The 18412-nt window shown below is 39.9% G+C and overlaps 1 protein-coding gene across 12 annotated transcripts in view; it reads right to left on the minus strand.

Annotated features, from left to right (window-relative positions):
* Window positions 1-18412, minus strand: part of RTTN (rotatin) — a 163723-nt gene that overhangs the window by 38700 nt on the left and 106611 nt on the right. For 11 of the 12 annotated variants that reach the window (XM_089895303.1, XM_089895309.1, XM_030762001.2 and 8 more), the window contains 5 exons: window positions 15740-15957; window positions 8015-8120; window positions 7166-7263; window positions 5319-5396; window positions 1547-1673 (listed from right to left, as the gene is read on the minus strand). In XM_089895303.1, the coding sequence (XP_089751429.1) occupies window positions 1547-1673; window positions 5319-5396; window positions 7166-7263; window positions 8015-8120; window positions 15740-15957 (627 nt within the window). Of the gene's footprint in view, window positions 1-1493; window positions 1674-5318; window positions 5397-7165; window positions 7264-8014; window positions 8121-15739; window positions 15958-18412 lie in introns of all 12 variants that reach the window. The other variant, XM_089895313.1, reaches the window with a different exon arrangement.

Raw genomic sequence — 18412 nt, forward strand, 5'->3', positions numbered from 1 at the left:
TTGTGAAAGTCCATGCAAGGAGGCCAGCTTAAGTACAACTAGATCTGAATCAAATACATTCTGTAAAATAAACTCATAAAAGTAAACACAAATAAATAGAGTGATCTTTCCTGTATTCACGCTACATAGCAGTATCCAAATACCAAGGTTTCCGTTCATGTTACACAAAACTATCACTAAATGATGCAGGTTTGCTTGGAAACAAACAAGACAGGAAAATAAAAAGCTTCTTCCTCAATCAGAACCACATTCTAATATTTGCATCAACTGTAAGTATGTAAGTAACATAGATTACGGTTTCAAAGATTTATCGTAAAGTATTGGGTTGGTCAAAAGTTCGTTTGGGTTTTTCTGTAGCATCTTATGGAACAACCCCAAACTTTTTAGCCAACCCAATATATGTTTCTTTTGCTCAGTATTTTGCAACGGATTCTTTTCTTCCCCTAAGCACGCTTCCCTAAACCCTAAATTAAGGAGTGAAGGGTTGGGTAAAGAAGGATGATGTGCAGAGGCCACACTTCAGAGACCGCCGTGCCCCGCCGGTCACACTGCGAGAGGCCGTGAGCTGGGATGGGGGGCAGTGAGAGCAGAAGTGGGGACTGGAAAGTCAACAGCAGCGGCCTGTAAACAAGGACGACGCTGCCCTGCAGTGCTCTCCATACACCACAGAGCCTGAGGCTCTGTTCCCACCAGCTCACACGGCCAGAGGCACGCGGAGTGGGCGACAGGATGGGCGACAGGACAGGCGGCTCCAGGGTGGAGGAAAAAGCCACCCCCAGCACACAGCAGTGTCAAGATGGCTGTGAATTGTTCTCAGTTCCGGTCCTTTCTCTGTCTTTTGATACCGGGAGAATCCAATTGCTACGCTGCTGACTGTTGCTAGAAGAAGCACGAGAACCTTAAACTTGCTGACTAAACCTTAAATCTGTGACCCTAAGTTTACATGGGAAATTCACACTGCCCGCAATGCCCCCCACTTCCTTCCCCTCAAACAGCTGCCTCACACCTTCTCCTCTCTTCCCAAGTCACCTCCCCGCTTGCTCTGCTCTCTCTTAGTTGTTGGCCTCTAACAATGCAGGGCCCCGGGAGGCTCTCAATAAAAAGTCTGTCGAATGCAGGAATGAAAGAGGCACCCCAATGATACCAACTGTCGCCAAGCCAACCGAACCCAGAGCTACCTTTCACCACGCCAGCCTCCTGTTCTAGAATCTCTTAAAGTTTTAACCTTAACCTGTTTTTAAGGTCTTCCATCATAATTTTCACTCTCAATTTTCCTCTTAAATTCAACGTTCCGCTGCCATATAATCGCGACAGCTTCTCCCTCTCTATCCCTGAGCTGTCTAGTGACTCTTCTGTCTCATCAAACACATACTAACGTAACCGCTCGTTCTTATAATACCTGTGAGAAAGCATACATCTAACCAACATACCCTCAAATAAGTGGAAGAAACACTTCAAAATGTATATTCATTTCTCCACTTTAACAACATTACCTAAGATTAGTATTGTAGTATATTTTTGAAAGGCAGTGTTGGGTTCCATTTACCATTTGGAAAATTTGCAGTATAGACACAAAGCAGCTGCAGGGCAGTTTGCATCAGTGAATCATCCATCAAAAGCCAAGGCCAGAGAGAGTGCAAGACAGGGACGAGATGAGCTTCCAGGGCTGCCTCCTGCAGCAGGAAGGAAACAAGGGCAGCATTAGTCTGAAGATATAAATTAAAATCAAAGCCAAAAAACTTGTCACCAACATGATACAAAAACTGAATTGATTTTTGTTCTGATTAGAGAAAGGAATCCTATGGACAGATTCAGCACCTTGCAACCCGGACTGCCCTGACCACAAGCCTGACCAGTCTCAGAAGTCCCTGCAACACGGGGGTGACCAGGATACGCAGCTTAGGTCAGAACTGTAGAAAAACAGCTTCTGAACATGTAAATTAAGCAAGACAGTGATATCTTGCAACATTAAATAAACTCTTATAAATGCTATGATATGGTTAAGAAAAGGGATTTTCTGGTTAAGGAAACATTCTGATCAATTCTGAGTTCTCCCCTCCCCACCCCCGTGTGTATGTATATGTATATATATCTAATATGTGTAGCTAGACAGATAGATCAGAAGTAGATTACTGTTTTTAAATAAGTTGAATATGATAAACTTCAGTCAAAATATTATGCTAAATCAATAATTCTTAAGTAACTCAGTTTTTATTACAAAGATCAGCTACCGCTGGGAAAATACTATGGATAAAATATAACTATTGGCAGTAAATGCAACAATTTTTTTAATGAACAGAGTTACTAGGCGATTTGTAGACCCATGTGCACACATGTGGGCCTTCATATAATGCCCTACACAATTTTATGGAGTATCAATACTCCGTAAAGAGAGTGGGCGGGTTATTCCCAATGTTACTCCCCACTCTCCACAGGCTTGGAGCACAGCCCTACGACGGCCGCGGACGACCCTGCTTACTGTTTCACGCAGAAGACAGACACGATGAGGTACGGGCTCCTGCTCTACTCCGCCGTTCCGTCCACACGGTTGATCTGTGTATCCCTGCACTTGCCCTTCCTGCCTGGCAGTGAGGAACAGGTGCTCTTTGGGCAGAGACTGATCCGCCCATCTGTGTTCTGGAACACAGCCCCGCGTGCCTCCTCAGGGATCTTCACCCATCTATTAGTTCTTCCCTTCCTGTCTCTTTAATAACTAGGCCCCGATTTGCTCATTTCTGTTTATATTTAAGCACTTTACATGTTAGGAGTAAACATACAGACTAGCTTCCTTTGATGCTATATTCCTAAATTATAACTGCTGCTTTTCAGAACCAAGCTTCTAGGAAGAGTACTCCTAATGCTGTCATTTCCCAGCTATTATTTAATCTTCAGCTTTACTTCAATTTCGTTTCTGAACTGATGAGGCTGGTAAAATCGCTCCTACCTTTATGGCTGTCAAACCCGCAGGCACTGTGGCAACTATTAAGGGCTCTTAGTTCTTTGTCTCCATGCAGTCCCTCTATCCTAGATCACCTCCAAACTCTCTCCAGCATTCCCTTCTCAGCTGTTTTCTGTCTCCTCTCCAATAGTTATATTTTCTGAGGACATGACCTAGGCTTTCACTACATGCCCTCTTGGGAAAGGTCAACAATAGTCACGGCTACAAACACCTCTATGCACTGCTAGCTCCTAAGATCCCCAGCCTGCACCGCCCCTCAGAGTCCCAGAGCCGTGTAATCCGCCGACTACCAGCCATTTCCCACCCCGAGAGCCTGAAGACACTTTACACTGCGATGTGCGAACCCAACATGAGGATCCCTCACAGCTACAGGCCGCTCTGTTAGGCTCGCCTGCGGTAGACTTGAGCCTGGACGTCGTTCTACATGTCTCTTCTTTCTCCTCAGTCTCTCGCATTTGCTCCCCTCCCTCCTTCCCTGCTCTCACTGCCCGGCTAAGGTCTCGTCACCTCTTGCTGCACCAGCACATTCACCCCCTCTAACCTTGCCCGCTCTTCATTCCATCTACCTCACAGCCCCGGTGACCTTTCCGGTATGGAAACTCCTCCGTGTCATACATATAGACAGCGGGGTGGGGTGGGCGTGGGTGACTTGGTGAATCACCACAAGAGTGACCAACAGTTAGTGATGGGAGTGTGTCACACACCTCAGGTAAGCTGGAACAGGGAAAGAAATTAAGAATCTTTGCCCCCTAGAACTATGTCTATTCTCAAGAGTAATCTAAATATTCTTCTTTGGATTTATTCCTTATTAAACAACTTGGGAATGCAGAAACACGTGACTTATGGAGAGATTACACTTTCATAGTTGGCTGATGTGTTACAAATGTGAACACTACACTTACAACCAGTACTCAGGCGAGCATCTCGGAAATCCACAGGCAGATCCTACTTGGAAAGTGTGCTGGCGTGTTGCCTGAGCGAGGTGTCACAGATGCATACTAACTGCACCCAGTCACAAGGACCCTAACAAGCTTAGTAAATGACACCTCTATTTGGAGTAAAAAGTTTGTACCACTGGGAATCTTAATGAAATCTATCAATGCCTAATTCCCATCAAAATTGCTTTGAAATGTAAATTGTTAGTCACGTGTCTTGAACAAATTATTTTACACAGTTTAAGGGATATGTGTTCAAGATGTGCATTTCCTAGATATAGTATATATTTTCCAGTTTTATCACAACTAAAAACAAAAAAGGTAAGAAATTTTTTTAAAAAACAAAACTTCTGTAATTTATCTTCATCTTACTCATTTTCCATAGTAATTCTGTGTGGAAGTTAGTTCTTCAAAAGTGTCGTATCACTATGACCAAGCAAATCAAATTGTTCCAGACACTATATCCTGTATAACAGCACCAATGGCTGTGTTAAATGACAGCATCAATGCTCACAGACAGAGCAAAACAACAGAGGGGCTGCCGCAGAGCTGGGAGTGAAGAACCTCCTGGACGTCAACAGGCCCACACTCGGCAATAGCAGTAAGCGATTTCTCCTCTGAAGTGGGAGACACCCTCATCTTCTTTCCTATGGATGCAGACACCTCTACTTATCCCCTTGGACAGTTGTCTAACAACCACCTTTGAAAAAATTCTGCCTTAAGATACATACATAGCCGTGGGACTTCCCTGGTGGCACAGTGGTTAAGAATCCGCCTGCCAATGCAGGGGACATGGGTTCGAGCCCTGGTCTGGGAAGATTACCACATGCTGTGGAGCAACTAAGCCCATGCGCCACAACTACTGAGCCCACGCTCTAGAGCCTGCGAGCCACAACTACTGAGCCCGCGTGCCACAACTACTGAAGCCCGCAAGCCTAGAGCCCGTGCTCCGCAACAAAGAGAAGCCACCACAATGAGAAGCCCACACACTGCAACGAAGAGTAGTCTCCGCTCGCCACAACTAGAGAAAAGCCCGCGTGCAGCAACAAAGACCCAACGCAGCCAAAAACAAACAAAAAAAAGACATACACGGCCATTCATTCCATCTTAGTCAAAAAAAAAAAAAAAACAACCGAAATGGCTACCAGTAGAAAAAAAGAGGCTCAAGTTTGCTTTAGCTGCCTTAAGTTAAAGTTTCAGTGATAAAGTTAAAACGCCGACATAAGAAATGTCATCAGGGTTGAGAAATTATGATAAGATTAGGTGCATCCATTTCTGAGAATGAACACTGAGCTTACAAACCAATCAACCATGCATCAAAAAAAAAAATTCGAAGAGTTTTCCATTTTCCCAAATTATCTCATATAAAATTTAAACTGTTTAATAACAGCACCATCAAAATTTTGAAAAGAAGCTCTACTTACTTTACATTCTTCATTTTGATAAAGACAATTTCTTAGGAGCTGCATGGCAATGCTTAACTCTTTAATAAAACCATCCTCCTGTTTAAACAAAAAGCAGTTGAAAAATGTGAACAACAATAGCGTATTCCACTTTTTACATACAGTAATTCCTTCTCCCCTGGGTCACATTACAATGCAGCTATGCTCTCACTGTGCCTGACCACCATAGCTTTGAGGGAACTGACAGGCTAATAATCTCTGAAAGATGACCATATCTCGAGAAGCACATCCACCAAGAAAAAGCTATTTCTGTTCTATCAAGCACGGAGGAACTGAGGTATATAATAAGCTCCATGTTTCATCTCGATAAAGTGAAGCAGGTACTGACTGGTTTTCAGTCATATCAGGTGTTGGCTGACACTCTCAATGATGAAGTAAAGGGCCTCTGCATGAGAGGAAAAAGGAAAAGAGGCAAGAAAAGAAACTGACAAACATATAAGCCCCTGGACCAATGAAATTATCAAATATGGCTTTTTCTTGGTTTCTTATCAAAGGCAGCAGAAACTAGTTATTACACAGACTGCTGCAATAATGCTCTTAGATCTATGTATATATTATATATATATAAATATAATAGATATACTTATAAACATATACACATATTCATTTTCTCGATAAGCCTGCGTGGCAGATCTTTTTAACCATAGTTATTAGTATTAACCATTGCTATTATATAAAAACTGTGTTATTTCCAATAGTCCAGATATAGAAGCAACCTAAGTGACCACTAACAGATGAATGGATTAAAAACGTGTATATATCCAATGGAATATTACTCAGACACACACACACACACACACACACACACACACACACAATCCTGCCATTTGCAGTGACACAGATGGACCTTGAGGGCACTATGCTAAGTTAAAGAAGTCAGAGAAAGACAAATGCTGCACGGTTACACCCACATGTGCAATATAAAAAACAAACAAACAAACCCCAAATAAATGAACAAACCAAACCAAATAAAAACAAACACGGAGATACAGCGACCAGAGCAGTGGTTACCAAAAAGGGAAGGGGTGAGGGGGAGGGAAAAAAGGGTAAAGGGAGTCAGCTCTACAGTGGCAGATGGAAACTAAACTTTTGGTGATGAGTATGGTGTAGCGTATACAGAAATAGAAATATAATGTTGTACACATGAAACATATAATGTTATAAACCAACGTTATCTCAATATAAAATATAATTTTTTTAAAAACCTGTGTTATTTCAAGTTTACAGTGAAAATGCAGCTTGAACATGAGTCCAGCAGACTCAACGCTTAAAAGAGACATTCAGAAGTCACGGAAGGAAATAAACACGATTAGGAATACGAGCTCTGCCACCACCCAGATATGGGGCAAACAGTGGCTTTATCCATTATCAGTTATGTGACTGTGGTGTCATGAGTGTGCAGGGGATAATAAATATGAAATGTTTAGAATAGTGCCTACCACATAGAAAACACTTAGGAAGTTATCTCATTCCTAGTGAACCTATGAGAGAAAGATTTTCTTTTTGTAGTATAAAAATGTATCATGCACACTCCAAAATGCTTATAACAACAACAACAACATATAATACATAAATCTCATTAAAAGATTTTCAAGTGAGAACTAAGACACACACACACACACACACACACAACCCGAACGCAAACCTGCTAATGTAGAAATCCCACTAATTTATTTGGCTGTACCTTTCTTCTAAAACAGACACTCATTTCAACCAAACATTGGTGTCATTTATAAGCACAAGGATACTGGAGGGACGGTCTCTACGTATGGCCATTCCTGCCTCCCAGAATTTGAGAATTCAGTCACCTTTTTCTTCAGTGCTGCCCTCCCAGGCCTCAGAGATTCCAGGTTCAGCTGTGCATGAACGTGCTTCATCTGCTCCACGCAACTGTCTATTAGATGGGCTGAGAGGGAAAATCCAAAACAATCAAAAGGATATTCCATTTCCAAAAAAGTTAAAACTACACATAACAAACTCTCAAAAAAATAACATTTTCTATTTCCAACCAACTTCATTTTTGCACTTTCAGTGAGACGTTAATGAATCAGAGGATAAAAACGTAAGAGAACTAAAATGCTAAAGCCCACTTGTTTTCAATTTAGTATGATACCACCCACGTCTCATTTACGTTGGAGGCGTGCAGAGTTTGTTTCAGTAGCAAAGTCGCAACTCAAATTAGTGGGCTCGATGTTGCTGCTTGATGTTCTCTTTCATCTCTTAAGACCTGTGTTCCCTGATTCCAGATGAGAAATTATGACACACAAGAGGGGGAATTTCTATGAAAATATAGGATCATCTAATGCAGTTGTTATTACTATCAAAAGTACGTGATTTCTTCATGTGTGCAATATGTGCCTGTAGTTAGTATTATGAAATTGAGTGATGTGCTACTTTTAAAAGCTTCTCTAATATTTAGATGTAGATTCTCTGGAGTCAGAATCATTACACAAAAAATAATCTACGTGTGTAATCTTTTTATTTTAAAAGTAATGCATGTTTACTATGTTTCTGTACAGGGAAAATAAAACCTGTATTTTTTTAGTGACACTAAAGTTCTTTACACTTTGAGTCCAAAGAAAATTAAAATGAACAGGCAGTAAAATATACGAATTGAAAGCATGCCATAAAAGGAGCTGATGTGCCAGGTGGCTCACCCTTCAGAGCGTGTTTCTGTGCTCTTCTACTGACGGCCAGAAGCGACATCAGTGCATTCACAGCGACTCTTTTCAGGACATCTCTGGAGGATTTTACTTCATAACACTGCAAAGAACATATATCAAACAGCCTTCGAGAAAAACTTAAGCTGGAGCAAAATGGTTGTGAATAAAAGATGCATTCCATTTAAAAGCTATGGTTAGTTTTCAACAATTCCATGAAATTCACTGGAATCTGATAAATTATTAAGATTTGAGAATGCTCTGTGTGGATAAGACTGAATAAGAAATTTATAATATGGAAACGACCAAAAATCATTCTCAAAGACTCATCATCTAAAGAAAAAAGCTATGTTTAGTACTAACACATAGCAAGTTTATACACTTAAATTCACCAGGGAATATATGAACACGTGTAATTTATTTAAAAGGGCCCTTGGAAAACTGGAATTGGAGAACTGTTATCAAATTCCTCCTGTCTTCTTCTTGAGACACATTCCCCTCCCTCAATTTCTACTCAATGTACCCCTGTATCTCAGGTGATTTGGTTCTTTCCATCTTTCATTTCTATAGCAACATTAACCTATCGTGTGGCATGTTTTTCAAAAAAAAAATTACTTAATTTTTTTACTCTGACATAAATGAAAAAAATCACTTGTTCTTTTGAAAATGCTGGTATTTTGGTATATTTCCTTTATACATTTGAATTTATGAGTTAAAAATCTTTCATTATAAAAAATTCAAGTATGTGTAAGAGTAGAAAAAACAGGATAACAAACCCTCATACTCTTTTAAAACACTTTTGGCTGAAGTATTTTAAAGTAAACAGTAGATATCATAAAATGGCACACTCCAGTATACATAACCATAAACCCATTATCATGCCTAAACTACTTATCAATAATTTCTTGGAATCAGCTAATATGCAGTCAAAATTCAGATTTTCTCTTTTGTCTCAAAAACGTCTTCTCACAGTTGGCTTATTGGAATTGGGACCCAATGGAGCATTCACATCGTATCTGTACATTATATCTCCTACGATCACCTGCCTCTTCCACCCACCCCACCCCACCCACCAGGGTTTTTCACTGTTGTTGTTGAGAAGCTGAATAAACCAGATCAGTCATCCTACAGAATGGCTCGCATTATGGAACAGTCTGTTTGCTTCCTTGTAATGATTTTAATTTGTCTTCTCTCCTCTGTTATTTCCCATTTACTGGGTGTTTTAGCTCTAAAGGGTTGACTAGATTCAGCTGAATTTTTTGTGGTAAGATTCTCATGTGGATATATGAGTACATTTTTATTACAAGTTCAAGGGGTTCATAAACTCAAGTTGAAGAATCTAGAAGTTCTTCATTTGGTTTATAAATATTAGATATCATTCAAATTCATAACTTTTCCTTCTACCAGTAATTTAAAAATGATCCAGCCTTACAGTATTATTAAAATTAAGCTTAAATGACATAACTTTACATAAAATACAGAACAGCATAATTATACAGGTGCAACTCCATTTACAATTCCAGCCCGGCCTACACTTGGCAGCATGACACTGGAGGAGCCTGCAGAGTGGGGGGGCCTCCCAGCCCTCCCACCAGGGGCAGTGATTCCATCTTAAATATCTCACTTAGGTCGCTGCCTCGAACCAGGCAGGTCCTGTCTGGCCAATGTTAGATATTAAATGGCCAGGCCAGGGATGCTTGATAAAGACCATGCTGAGTGTGACCATGAGAAAGGGGTGAAAAGGCAGTGAAGTGTTACAGGATGATGAATATCTATGCAGTATGATCGTTATAGTTAACTATGAGAATCCCAATTTGTCTATAAACAATCTTCACCATTAATAGGAAAACTGCTCTCACAAACACATCCTTATTGAACTTGTACATACTAGTGATTTGAGAAAAACAAAACTGAGCTCACTGAAAAACACTATTCATCTACCATCTGCAGCAATGAGGGAAAAAGGAGGTAAGGCTTCCAGGGAAAGACTTGTGCACACAGATGTGCCTTTTATTCTCTCGTGAAATCTCAGTAAAATGAGAGAAATGGGATTAAACACACACACGTGTGCACGTGCAAGTTTGGAAACTAGAAAGTCGATGGATGAATGGCCAATGCATTCGCAGGCTTGAGAATTCTAAGCGGTGAGTGAGAAAAACTGAGTATCACCCCAGTCCATACACTGAATTGACAACGGCTGAGGAAACTTAGTACCATGTACCCCGGGAAGTGAGAGTCAAGGAGGACTGTTTGAAAAATCTCTGAGAAGCAGTTACATGGGACCAGATTCTTCCCATCAGGCTCTGTGCAGCCAAGCCACTCTTCCTCCCCAATCCTTGTAAAAATCTGGAGGTTTAGTCTCTGGAGAGGATGAGTTAGAAGGATTCTAAACTGGCAGAGATTCGGCACCTGTGTAGGTGAGGGTGTTCTACTGAAAACAATGAAGGATTAAGTGAAACTGTTCAAATTAAATTCTAAGACCCCAGCTCTCTCCAACTTTGCTGCAAAACAGCTGGCAGGTGGGTTTTCAACCCCAGGCAGGAGGTCGGAAGATTCTGCTCTCGGGAATGTGACAAGCTCACCGAGACAGGGTCACAAAATGACCCAGCCAGATCCCTCCCGCACAGAGCCTGCAGCTCACCAGCGCCGCTCACAGGCTCAGAGCATCCACCTGCTTTACGTCTCGCAGTTTGAAATATAGCAGACAACCAAGGTTACCAGACATCTGACAAAAGCTCCCACAGCAGGGGATAGAAAACAAAATAATGAGAGGAAAAAGAAGAAAAGAGAGATTATGTAGGAAGAAGAAAACTTAACAAAATTTCCCAGCACACAGAGCCTATAAAGTGGAGGGAATGTCAATGAAGTAATTAAAAAACAGGAGTTTACAGATGAAAAGAACCCCCGAGAAAGCCCAGCACAACAGAAAAAAGAGACCCACACCTAGGTACTTCATCAGGAAAATGCAGAATATTAGGGACAAAAAAAAAATTCTAAAAACTTCCAGGAGAGAGATACTAGGAATCACAATGACTTCAGAATTCTCTACAGTAACATGAAAAGTTAAAGGAAATAGACGAATGCTTTTAAAACTCTGAAGTGAATGTTTTCCAGTCTAGCATTCTCACTTGGCTAAACTATAAATTAAATGGAAGCATGGCTAGATTTCAAAAAAGCCTCCTATGCACCTTTTCTCTGGAAGCTGCTGGAAAAGAGACTCTACCAAAAGAAGGCACGGGGCACAGAGGGTCACAGGAAAAGGCAGAGAGGTGAAGGAATTCCCCAGGAAGGAAGTGAATGGAGACCCCAGGATGACACTGGGCACCAAGCAGGTCAGAAGGAATTGGGAGTGATTTCTTCCAGAAGATGAAGCTGATATAAGTTCTGACATTTCTGAATACACTAGGAAGACATTCAATGGCTGGCAAAGAACAAGGGGCTTTCCAGTGATAAGAGAAAACTCATCAAATGAAAAGTAATACAATTACCTCTAAGGAAAAAGAAAGCTGTGCAGGAAAAGAAAGGTGAACACTGCAACATGGTTCAATTGTGTATAACGTTTTCACAGTTTAACACTACGCCCTGCCTAATCCTAGTCAATGTGAAGCTATCTAACACTGGGGGAATGAGAGGGGAACTCACTGCGGTTGGGCAGGTAGGTGGGACATGGAAAGAGAGTTAAAAGTCTCATTTTCCACACCAGAAAATCAACAGAGTCCAAAACTGAATAATCAAGATAAAGAAATACAAGCATGTTATTTAGAGACACAGAAGGGAAACTATAAAATAATAAGCTAGGGCTCCCCTGGTGGCGCAGTGGTTGAGAGTCCACCTGCCGATGCAGGGGACATGGGTTCGTGTCCCGGTCCGGGAAGATCCCACATGCCGCAGAGCGGCTGGGCCCGTGAGCCATGGCCGCTGGGCCTGCGCCTCTGGAGCCTGTGCTCTGCAATGAGAGAGGCCACAACAGTGAGAGGCCCGCGTACCGTGCAAAAAAAAAAAAAAAAAAAATTAATAATAATAATAAGCTAAAGAGGTACAAGGAGTCACCTCTGAGAAGAAGGAAATGAGAGAAGGTGGCAGAAGTTCCCTACTTTGGGTAAAAAACCTTACAAAACTGGCACTCTAAAATGTGTGGGTGGTAAAACTGGTATGAAAACCCAAAACTTAAAAAAAAAAAAAAGAAAGAAAGAAAGAGAGAACTAACCTCTAGTAAATCCACACACTTTTCAACATAGACCGAAGGCCAGAGCACAGGATTTAATTTGGTCTCCCACTTAGCTCTTACTGCAGACTGACAAGGAGCTGCAGCATCAGAGCAGGACACCCTGTAAGGGTGAGGAGCCGGGTGCAGGAGGGGAGGCTAAGATTCCACATATGACAGGTGAAGTGACAGACGACTAGCTACTGGATGACGCAGACATGCAAAACAAGAGGATACAGAGCGAAAAACCATAGGCAGAAAGAAAATAAGAGAACTCAATGTAATTTGTTTAAATGTTACACAGTTTTTGATATAACTCTTTCTATATACTAGGTGATCTAGGCTTTTTGCTTTCTTTCCACAAGGTACTAAAGTAGAGAAAAGCCTTTTTAATTACAGTGAACATTCACTGACACAGCAGAATCTCAAATATATAACAAGTCTTCTCTCCAACAGATTTACTGTTGAATTTTACCACTCACTTAAGCAGTAGTGCAAAACATAACTCCTAAAATGTGACATAAGAGTTTGCTGTTTCCTTGCATTACTATCCTTAGATATCATATCAAATAAAAACAGTAAAAATAATCCAACATATCAATTACAGACAAAACCTATTATAGAGATAGCTTTTACTAATCTTGTTATCTATATGTATTTGCAAATGAAACATACTGAGTATCTCACTAGAGAAGGCAAAATCTCCATTAAGTCAAATGTGTTCAATATTTTATGTTCAAAAGACAGCTAACAGTTTTTGAACCTGAAAGCACCTCAAAACAGAATTACAAAAATTATGGAAAAATAAACATACGTGATTTAAGAGATGAGTACCAAATGCAAACTTTCAACATGTACCATCTGTAGGATACTGCTGTAAAGCAGCCATTACAAAAGATTCTCTGTCAAGACATTTTAATTGAAGTTACAACAATATAATAATTTATCAGGAGACGGAAAATTTTAGAGCCAGCAGAAACTGAGCAATCATGTAATACAATCCAACCATTTGCATTGAAGAACCGAATCAGAAAAGGTTAAGTGATATGCCTACGGTCACACGTCTAATATTTTTTGAGTACAGTTTTACAGAAAATTTAAATACGCCTTTGAAGGGCAATTTCAGAATACTATTTTTTCTGATAATTTAAAGACTATAGTTTACTTTGCTTCATATAACTCCTGGCACAATTCATGGCTCACATGGATATATATTAAGAAACATATGTGATGTATTATAATGTATCACTGCTTAATGCATTCTAACAATATTTTAATTCACATATCATCTTTATGCAGGGCACTGTAAAGAAAACACAGTATCTGCAGCTTAACAAGTTCATTAATAAGTGCCCCATCTCACGTCAGGCATACGTTTTTCTCATAAACTGTCATAGGTACAATTCCTTTCTCTCCTTTGTCTTAAATTTCTGTGCCCTCCTAACAAAAGTCACATATTCATATTCTACTGTTTACATGAGCAAGAAAAGTATGATTTATTAGGAAACACGATTTAAATAACTGGTTAACATATCCATATCCACACAGGTCTTGCATCTTTTGTAATGTGGAAGAAATGGGGAGGAAAGTTAGCTAATCATCAGGAAAACCACTGAGGTACCCTCTGTTTCCCTGAAGAGGAGAACATGTTGGCACGAGCAAAGGCCCCTCGCCCAGGAGAAGAGTGTTCTGCCAAAGCCAAAGTTGGGAAACTAGTAATGATTTCTGATCGGGGCTGGGGAAGAACTTCGGTAAAGTGTAAGTTTTAGTTTACTGCTTATAACACAGTGGTCCTTTGGTATCCACAGAGGATTGGTTCCAGGATCCCCGTGAATCCCAAAATCTGCGGAGGGTCAAGTCCCTCACATAAAATGGCGAAGTATTTGCATATAACCTAGGCACATCCTCCCATTTACGTTAAGTCATCTCTAGATTACTTCTAATACCTAATACAATGTAAATGCTATGGAAATAGTTGCTGGGCATACAGCAAATTCAAGTTTTGCATTTTGGAACTTTCTGAAAATTTTTTAAAAAACATTTTCAATCCACATTTGGTTGACTCCACGGAGGCAGGACCCGCAGATACGGAGAGCCAACCATATTCCTTAAAGTGCAAAATCGGACTCAGTTAATCATGGGGGAATAAAGCCTATTGTTGGATGGTGACTGAGACAATCAGAACAGTGTCCAGTTTGGGTTCTAAACTAAGAAAAATCGAGTGGAATGAGTGAGGGAGGAGCTACAGGAAGTGGTGGCTTCCCAAGAATAGGTGTCTTTGAGGAATACTTTGGGGACCTGTCCCCTAGAGCTCCAGCTCCTGAGGAAGCTGCTGAGACAGAAGACGAAGTGTCGGGGAGCCCCTACCAGGCTCCTTCCTGTGCCGTGAAGACCACTAGAGTCCTCTGGGTGAGGGAGACAGAAGTCCCCGTGGAGCCCGCGAGCCCCTCCACGGGCAGCTCAGGCGGGGCCAGGGGCTTGCCCCTGCCTCGGCCACCTCCGTACCCCAACACAATCAGGCTGTCATGCCAAACACACAAGGGGCCATACCAGAAGGACCTGCGCGACCACAACCCTCCTGGGCATGGGAGGAGCAAAGATCCCAGAACCCTAGGCCCCAGGGACGGCAGCAAGTGGGCAGAACACACGCTGACTGGGAAACGCGGCTGGCTGCCCGGGAAGCAGGAGCAAACCCTTCAATGCGCCCACCCACCACTGACCCACCTTTCAGTGAGAAGGCAAAAATGATAAAACCGTATGATGATTTTCTTTTAATTTTAACTTTATTAGAGTATAGTTGATTTATTAAATGTGATTATTAAAAAGGATTCTTAATACTGAAAAATCTAGTAACATTCCTATTTGTAAAAAGCTGTGCAACTCAGGAAACACTTCCCGTTTTTTTTTTAACTGTTAATCTATATATAAAATAACAATACTTCAGCGGCTTTAGAAAGTTTTCGATGAAACAAAATTCTTGGTTCATATTTTAGGATTGCAAAAAATAAGTTTACAAGATAAAATAGGCAGCAGGGTTTGGAAAGGGGGCATTTTCTCAGAAATATGCCAACCACGTCCACCTACCTCCACGGACATACACCTTAAATATATAGCTCATTTACAGTAGAAGCCAAATGCCATTGAGGTAAAAATATTTTCAAAGATGTAAACATGTCTTGAAAGTGGCGATAAATTATGAATTATAGCTGTATTCCTGAAACATGATCATTCTGGTCATGATCCAGCAAACTATTTTGATAAACAGCCAGATTTAAATTACTAATGTTTCATTTTGAATTTTTACATCACGTGTATTAAAGAAACTGGTCAGCATCAGAGGAATGAGACTGGAGAGGAGATGGTTAATTTAACTTTATATATTTTTTTATTATTTAAATGGTCATAATGAGCATTGTTTTTTAATTCAAATGATTGAAAAAAATTCTTACAAGACCAAGACTGAAAGTCAATTCATTTAAAAACTAAACCAAATCTTGAAAAATTAAGAAATCACATACCTGAAGAATTACTTCATTAAGTTGTTCTAGAGATTTCTGACTTTCCTGGGTTTTATCAAGAAGTGAAGCCATCATTGGACTGTGGTTTAAACTTGTTTTATCCTTATCCTGGAGATACCTTTTTGCTTCTTCAGTCAGGAGAATAGAAAGGAATTGCAGGCTGGCAGTACACAGAGTGGGGCAGGTGCTAGACAAACCCACACATTTGCAGAACATATCTGAAAGAGAGAATAATTCCATATGTAAATGACTGAAAACTTCTTCAAAATTAAAGAAGTTAATCAGATTTATTTGAGTAATGAAGTTTATAGTTTTTTAATTTCTAACGAAGTAAAGCTTATTAGCACACGAATAACCATAGTGTTTAAGGGTAAGTTAAACAGTACTAAGACAACCTAGTGATGAAGGAATCTAATTTTCATGTTGTTCTTTTTATATAGGTTCTTTTTTTTTTTTTTGCGGTACGCGGGCCTCTCACTGTTGTGGCCTCTCCCGTTGCGGAGCACAGGCTCCAGATGCTCAGGCTCAGCGGCCATGGCTCACGGGTCCAGCCGCTCCGCGGCATGTGGGATCTTCCCGGACCGGGACACGAACCCGTGTCCCTTGCATCGGCAGGCGGACTCTCAACCATTGCGCCACCAGGGAAGCCCTATATAGGTTCTTTTTTATATGAATGTGAGTGTGTGTGTACAAGTGTACATATACACAATATCTGCTAAGATCTAAATAAGAGGATTATATATAAATGAGTACTGATCCCTCTGGGGTCTACTGGGGGACCCAAAAACACTCTAGAGTTTTTGAGTTTTTATTTCAGTGCTAACCTTAAAAAATAGTTAATGTAACTATACTCTGGATTATCTAGATTACTATTTTACAAATAAGTGTGATTGTTTTTCTGTTTTCAAACAAGTTGATGCTAAACAGTACTTAAAACAAGACCCAGCTTGCAGTGTCGGCATAATGTAGGAACAAAGGTTTCAAAGTAGTTCAGAGAGAGAACAAGAGTGATTATGAAGTGATCTGCAAGTATAACAGAGAGGAAAGAATAGGCAAACAAACTCAAAAGAATCTAGACTAAAGCAGTCATTATTAATTTCCTGTTGTGAGCACTGATTTAAATTTAATCAAAAGAATGTCTGCTATATTACATTAATTTTATTAATTTGACTGCACTGGTTTATAATTTTGTTGTGTTTTATTTTTATATTATTTTGGATTTATACTTGTCCAAGAGTTATAACCATAAGAACTTCTACCTAGATTCAGGCTTACAGAAATTCTTATGTTCTTAAGTAACATAAGAAAAGAAATTTAGTCAGCAGGTTTCATGGGAATCATTTAAATGATGTCTAAATATTAGTCAGATTTGAGAAAAAACTGTTATAGATAACTTAAGTTACAAAGTGACTTAATATTTTTAAATGTATATGGGCACGTGGGAAGGAAAATTATAAGAGAAACAGAAAACAGACAAAAACAACCCCTCAGTAAGGAATATCAATGATCATTCTTATTAGTTATATTTTCATCAACACTGCGACTATCAAAGCTAACAGTATATGTAGTGTGTTGTTTTTTATTAGCACCATTATTATATAAAACCACGTGTATATTTTGTAGAAAGACTGTGAATTTAATATGTCTTTATTTTATCACTAGGGAAATAGTGTCAGGTAAACAGGCTTAAATCACGGGTCAGCAAACTTCTTCTGCAAAGGGTCAAAGGGTAACTAGGTATTTCATGCTTTGCAGGTCATGGGCCTTTGTCACAAATATTCACCTCTCTACCACTGTAGCAGGAAAGCAGCCACGGGCAATAAGAAAATGAATAAGTGTGGCTGTGTTCCAGTAGGATTTTATTTACCAGATCAGGCAGTGGCCAGATTTGACCAGCTGGCCTAGGTGCCCCATATGAGTGCCATAAAGCATGCTGCTCTGTACTACTGGTGATTCAGATGATAAAGTAGTTTCCCCCCTGCCCCACACCATGGACGCAAGAGGAAAATATTAGTCACTCACTTGGTCAATCTCTTTCAATTTTTATTTCTTTTAACAAAATAATAATCCCTAAATGGACATTATTCCCCTTAGGGTAAACTCAGAACTCCTATATCCAGATAACTAACAATTCTGTTTCTTGCTGAACATGTACTTCCCCATAACCTTTCTTCAAAGCTATCACTCTGGTGACAAAATGTACCATACATGTAAGTTTACAGAATGACCAAATGATAAAATGAAATGTGAAAAAATAAGTCAACTGATTTAGTGGAAACTTAAAAGAACTCAATTTTGAATACATTTTAACTGGCTATTTTTAAAAGGTAACAAATGTTATTTATATACATTTACGTAAAAAAAGGCTCTTGCTATGCTAAAATTTAGAAGAGACTTTATGAAAAATTAAAGACAGCGGTAATATTAAAAACAATCATTTATTTATTGTAGTAGGTAACTACTATATGGAAAACATCTTACAAAAATAATTAACTACACTATACCCTTGGCTATCAGAAAATCCTCATGTCTCAAGACAAGACACCATTTTTATTATAACTTTCTAAGTTATCATGTAAGCAGGATATTATATAGGCAGCTTTACCCACTCACAATGCATATGTGTGAGAAAAGAGGTGGGTTTCTACATCAACAGAAGAAAATCTATCTCAT

The sequence above is a fragment of the Delphinapterus leucas genome, chromosome 14, assembly GCF_059928025.1.
Source record: "Delphinapterus leucas isolate spDelLeu-1000000601 "Yukka" chromosome 14, BTC_Dleu_Yukka2, whole genome shotgun sequence".
In the NCBI taxonomy this organism is placed as follows: Eukaryota; Metazoa; Chordata; class Mammalia; order Artiodactyla; family Monodontidae; genus Delphinapterus; species Delphinapterus leucas.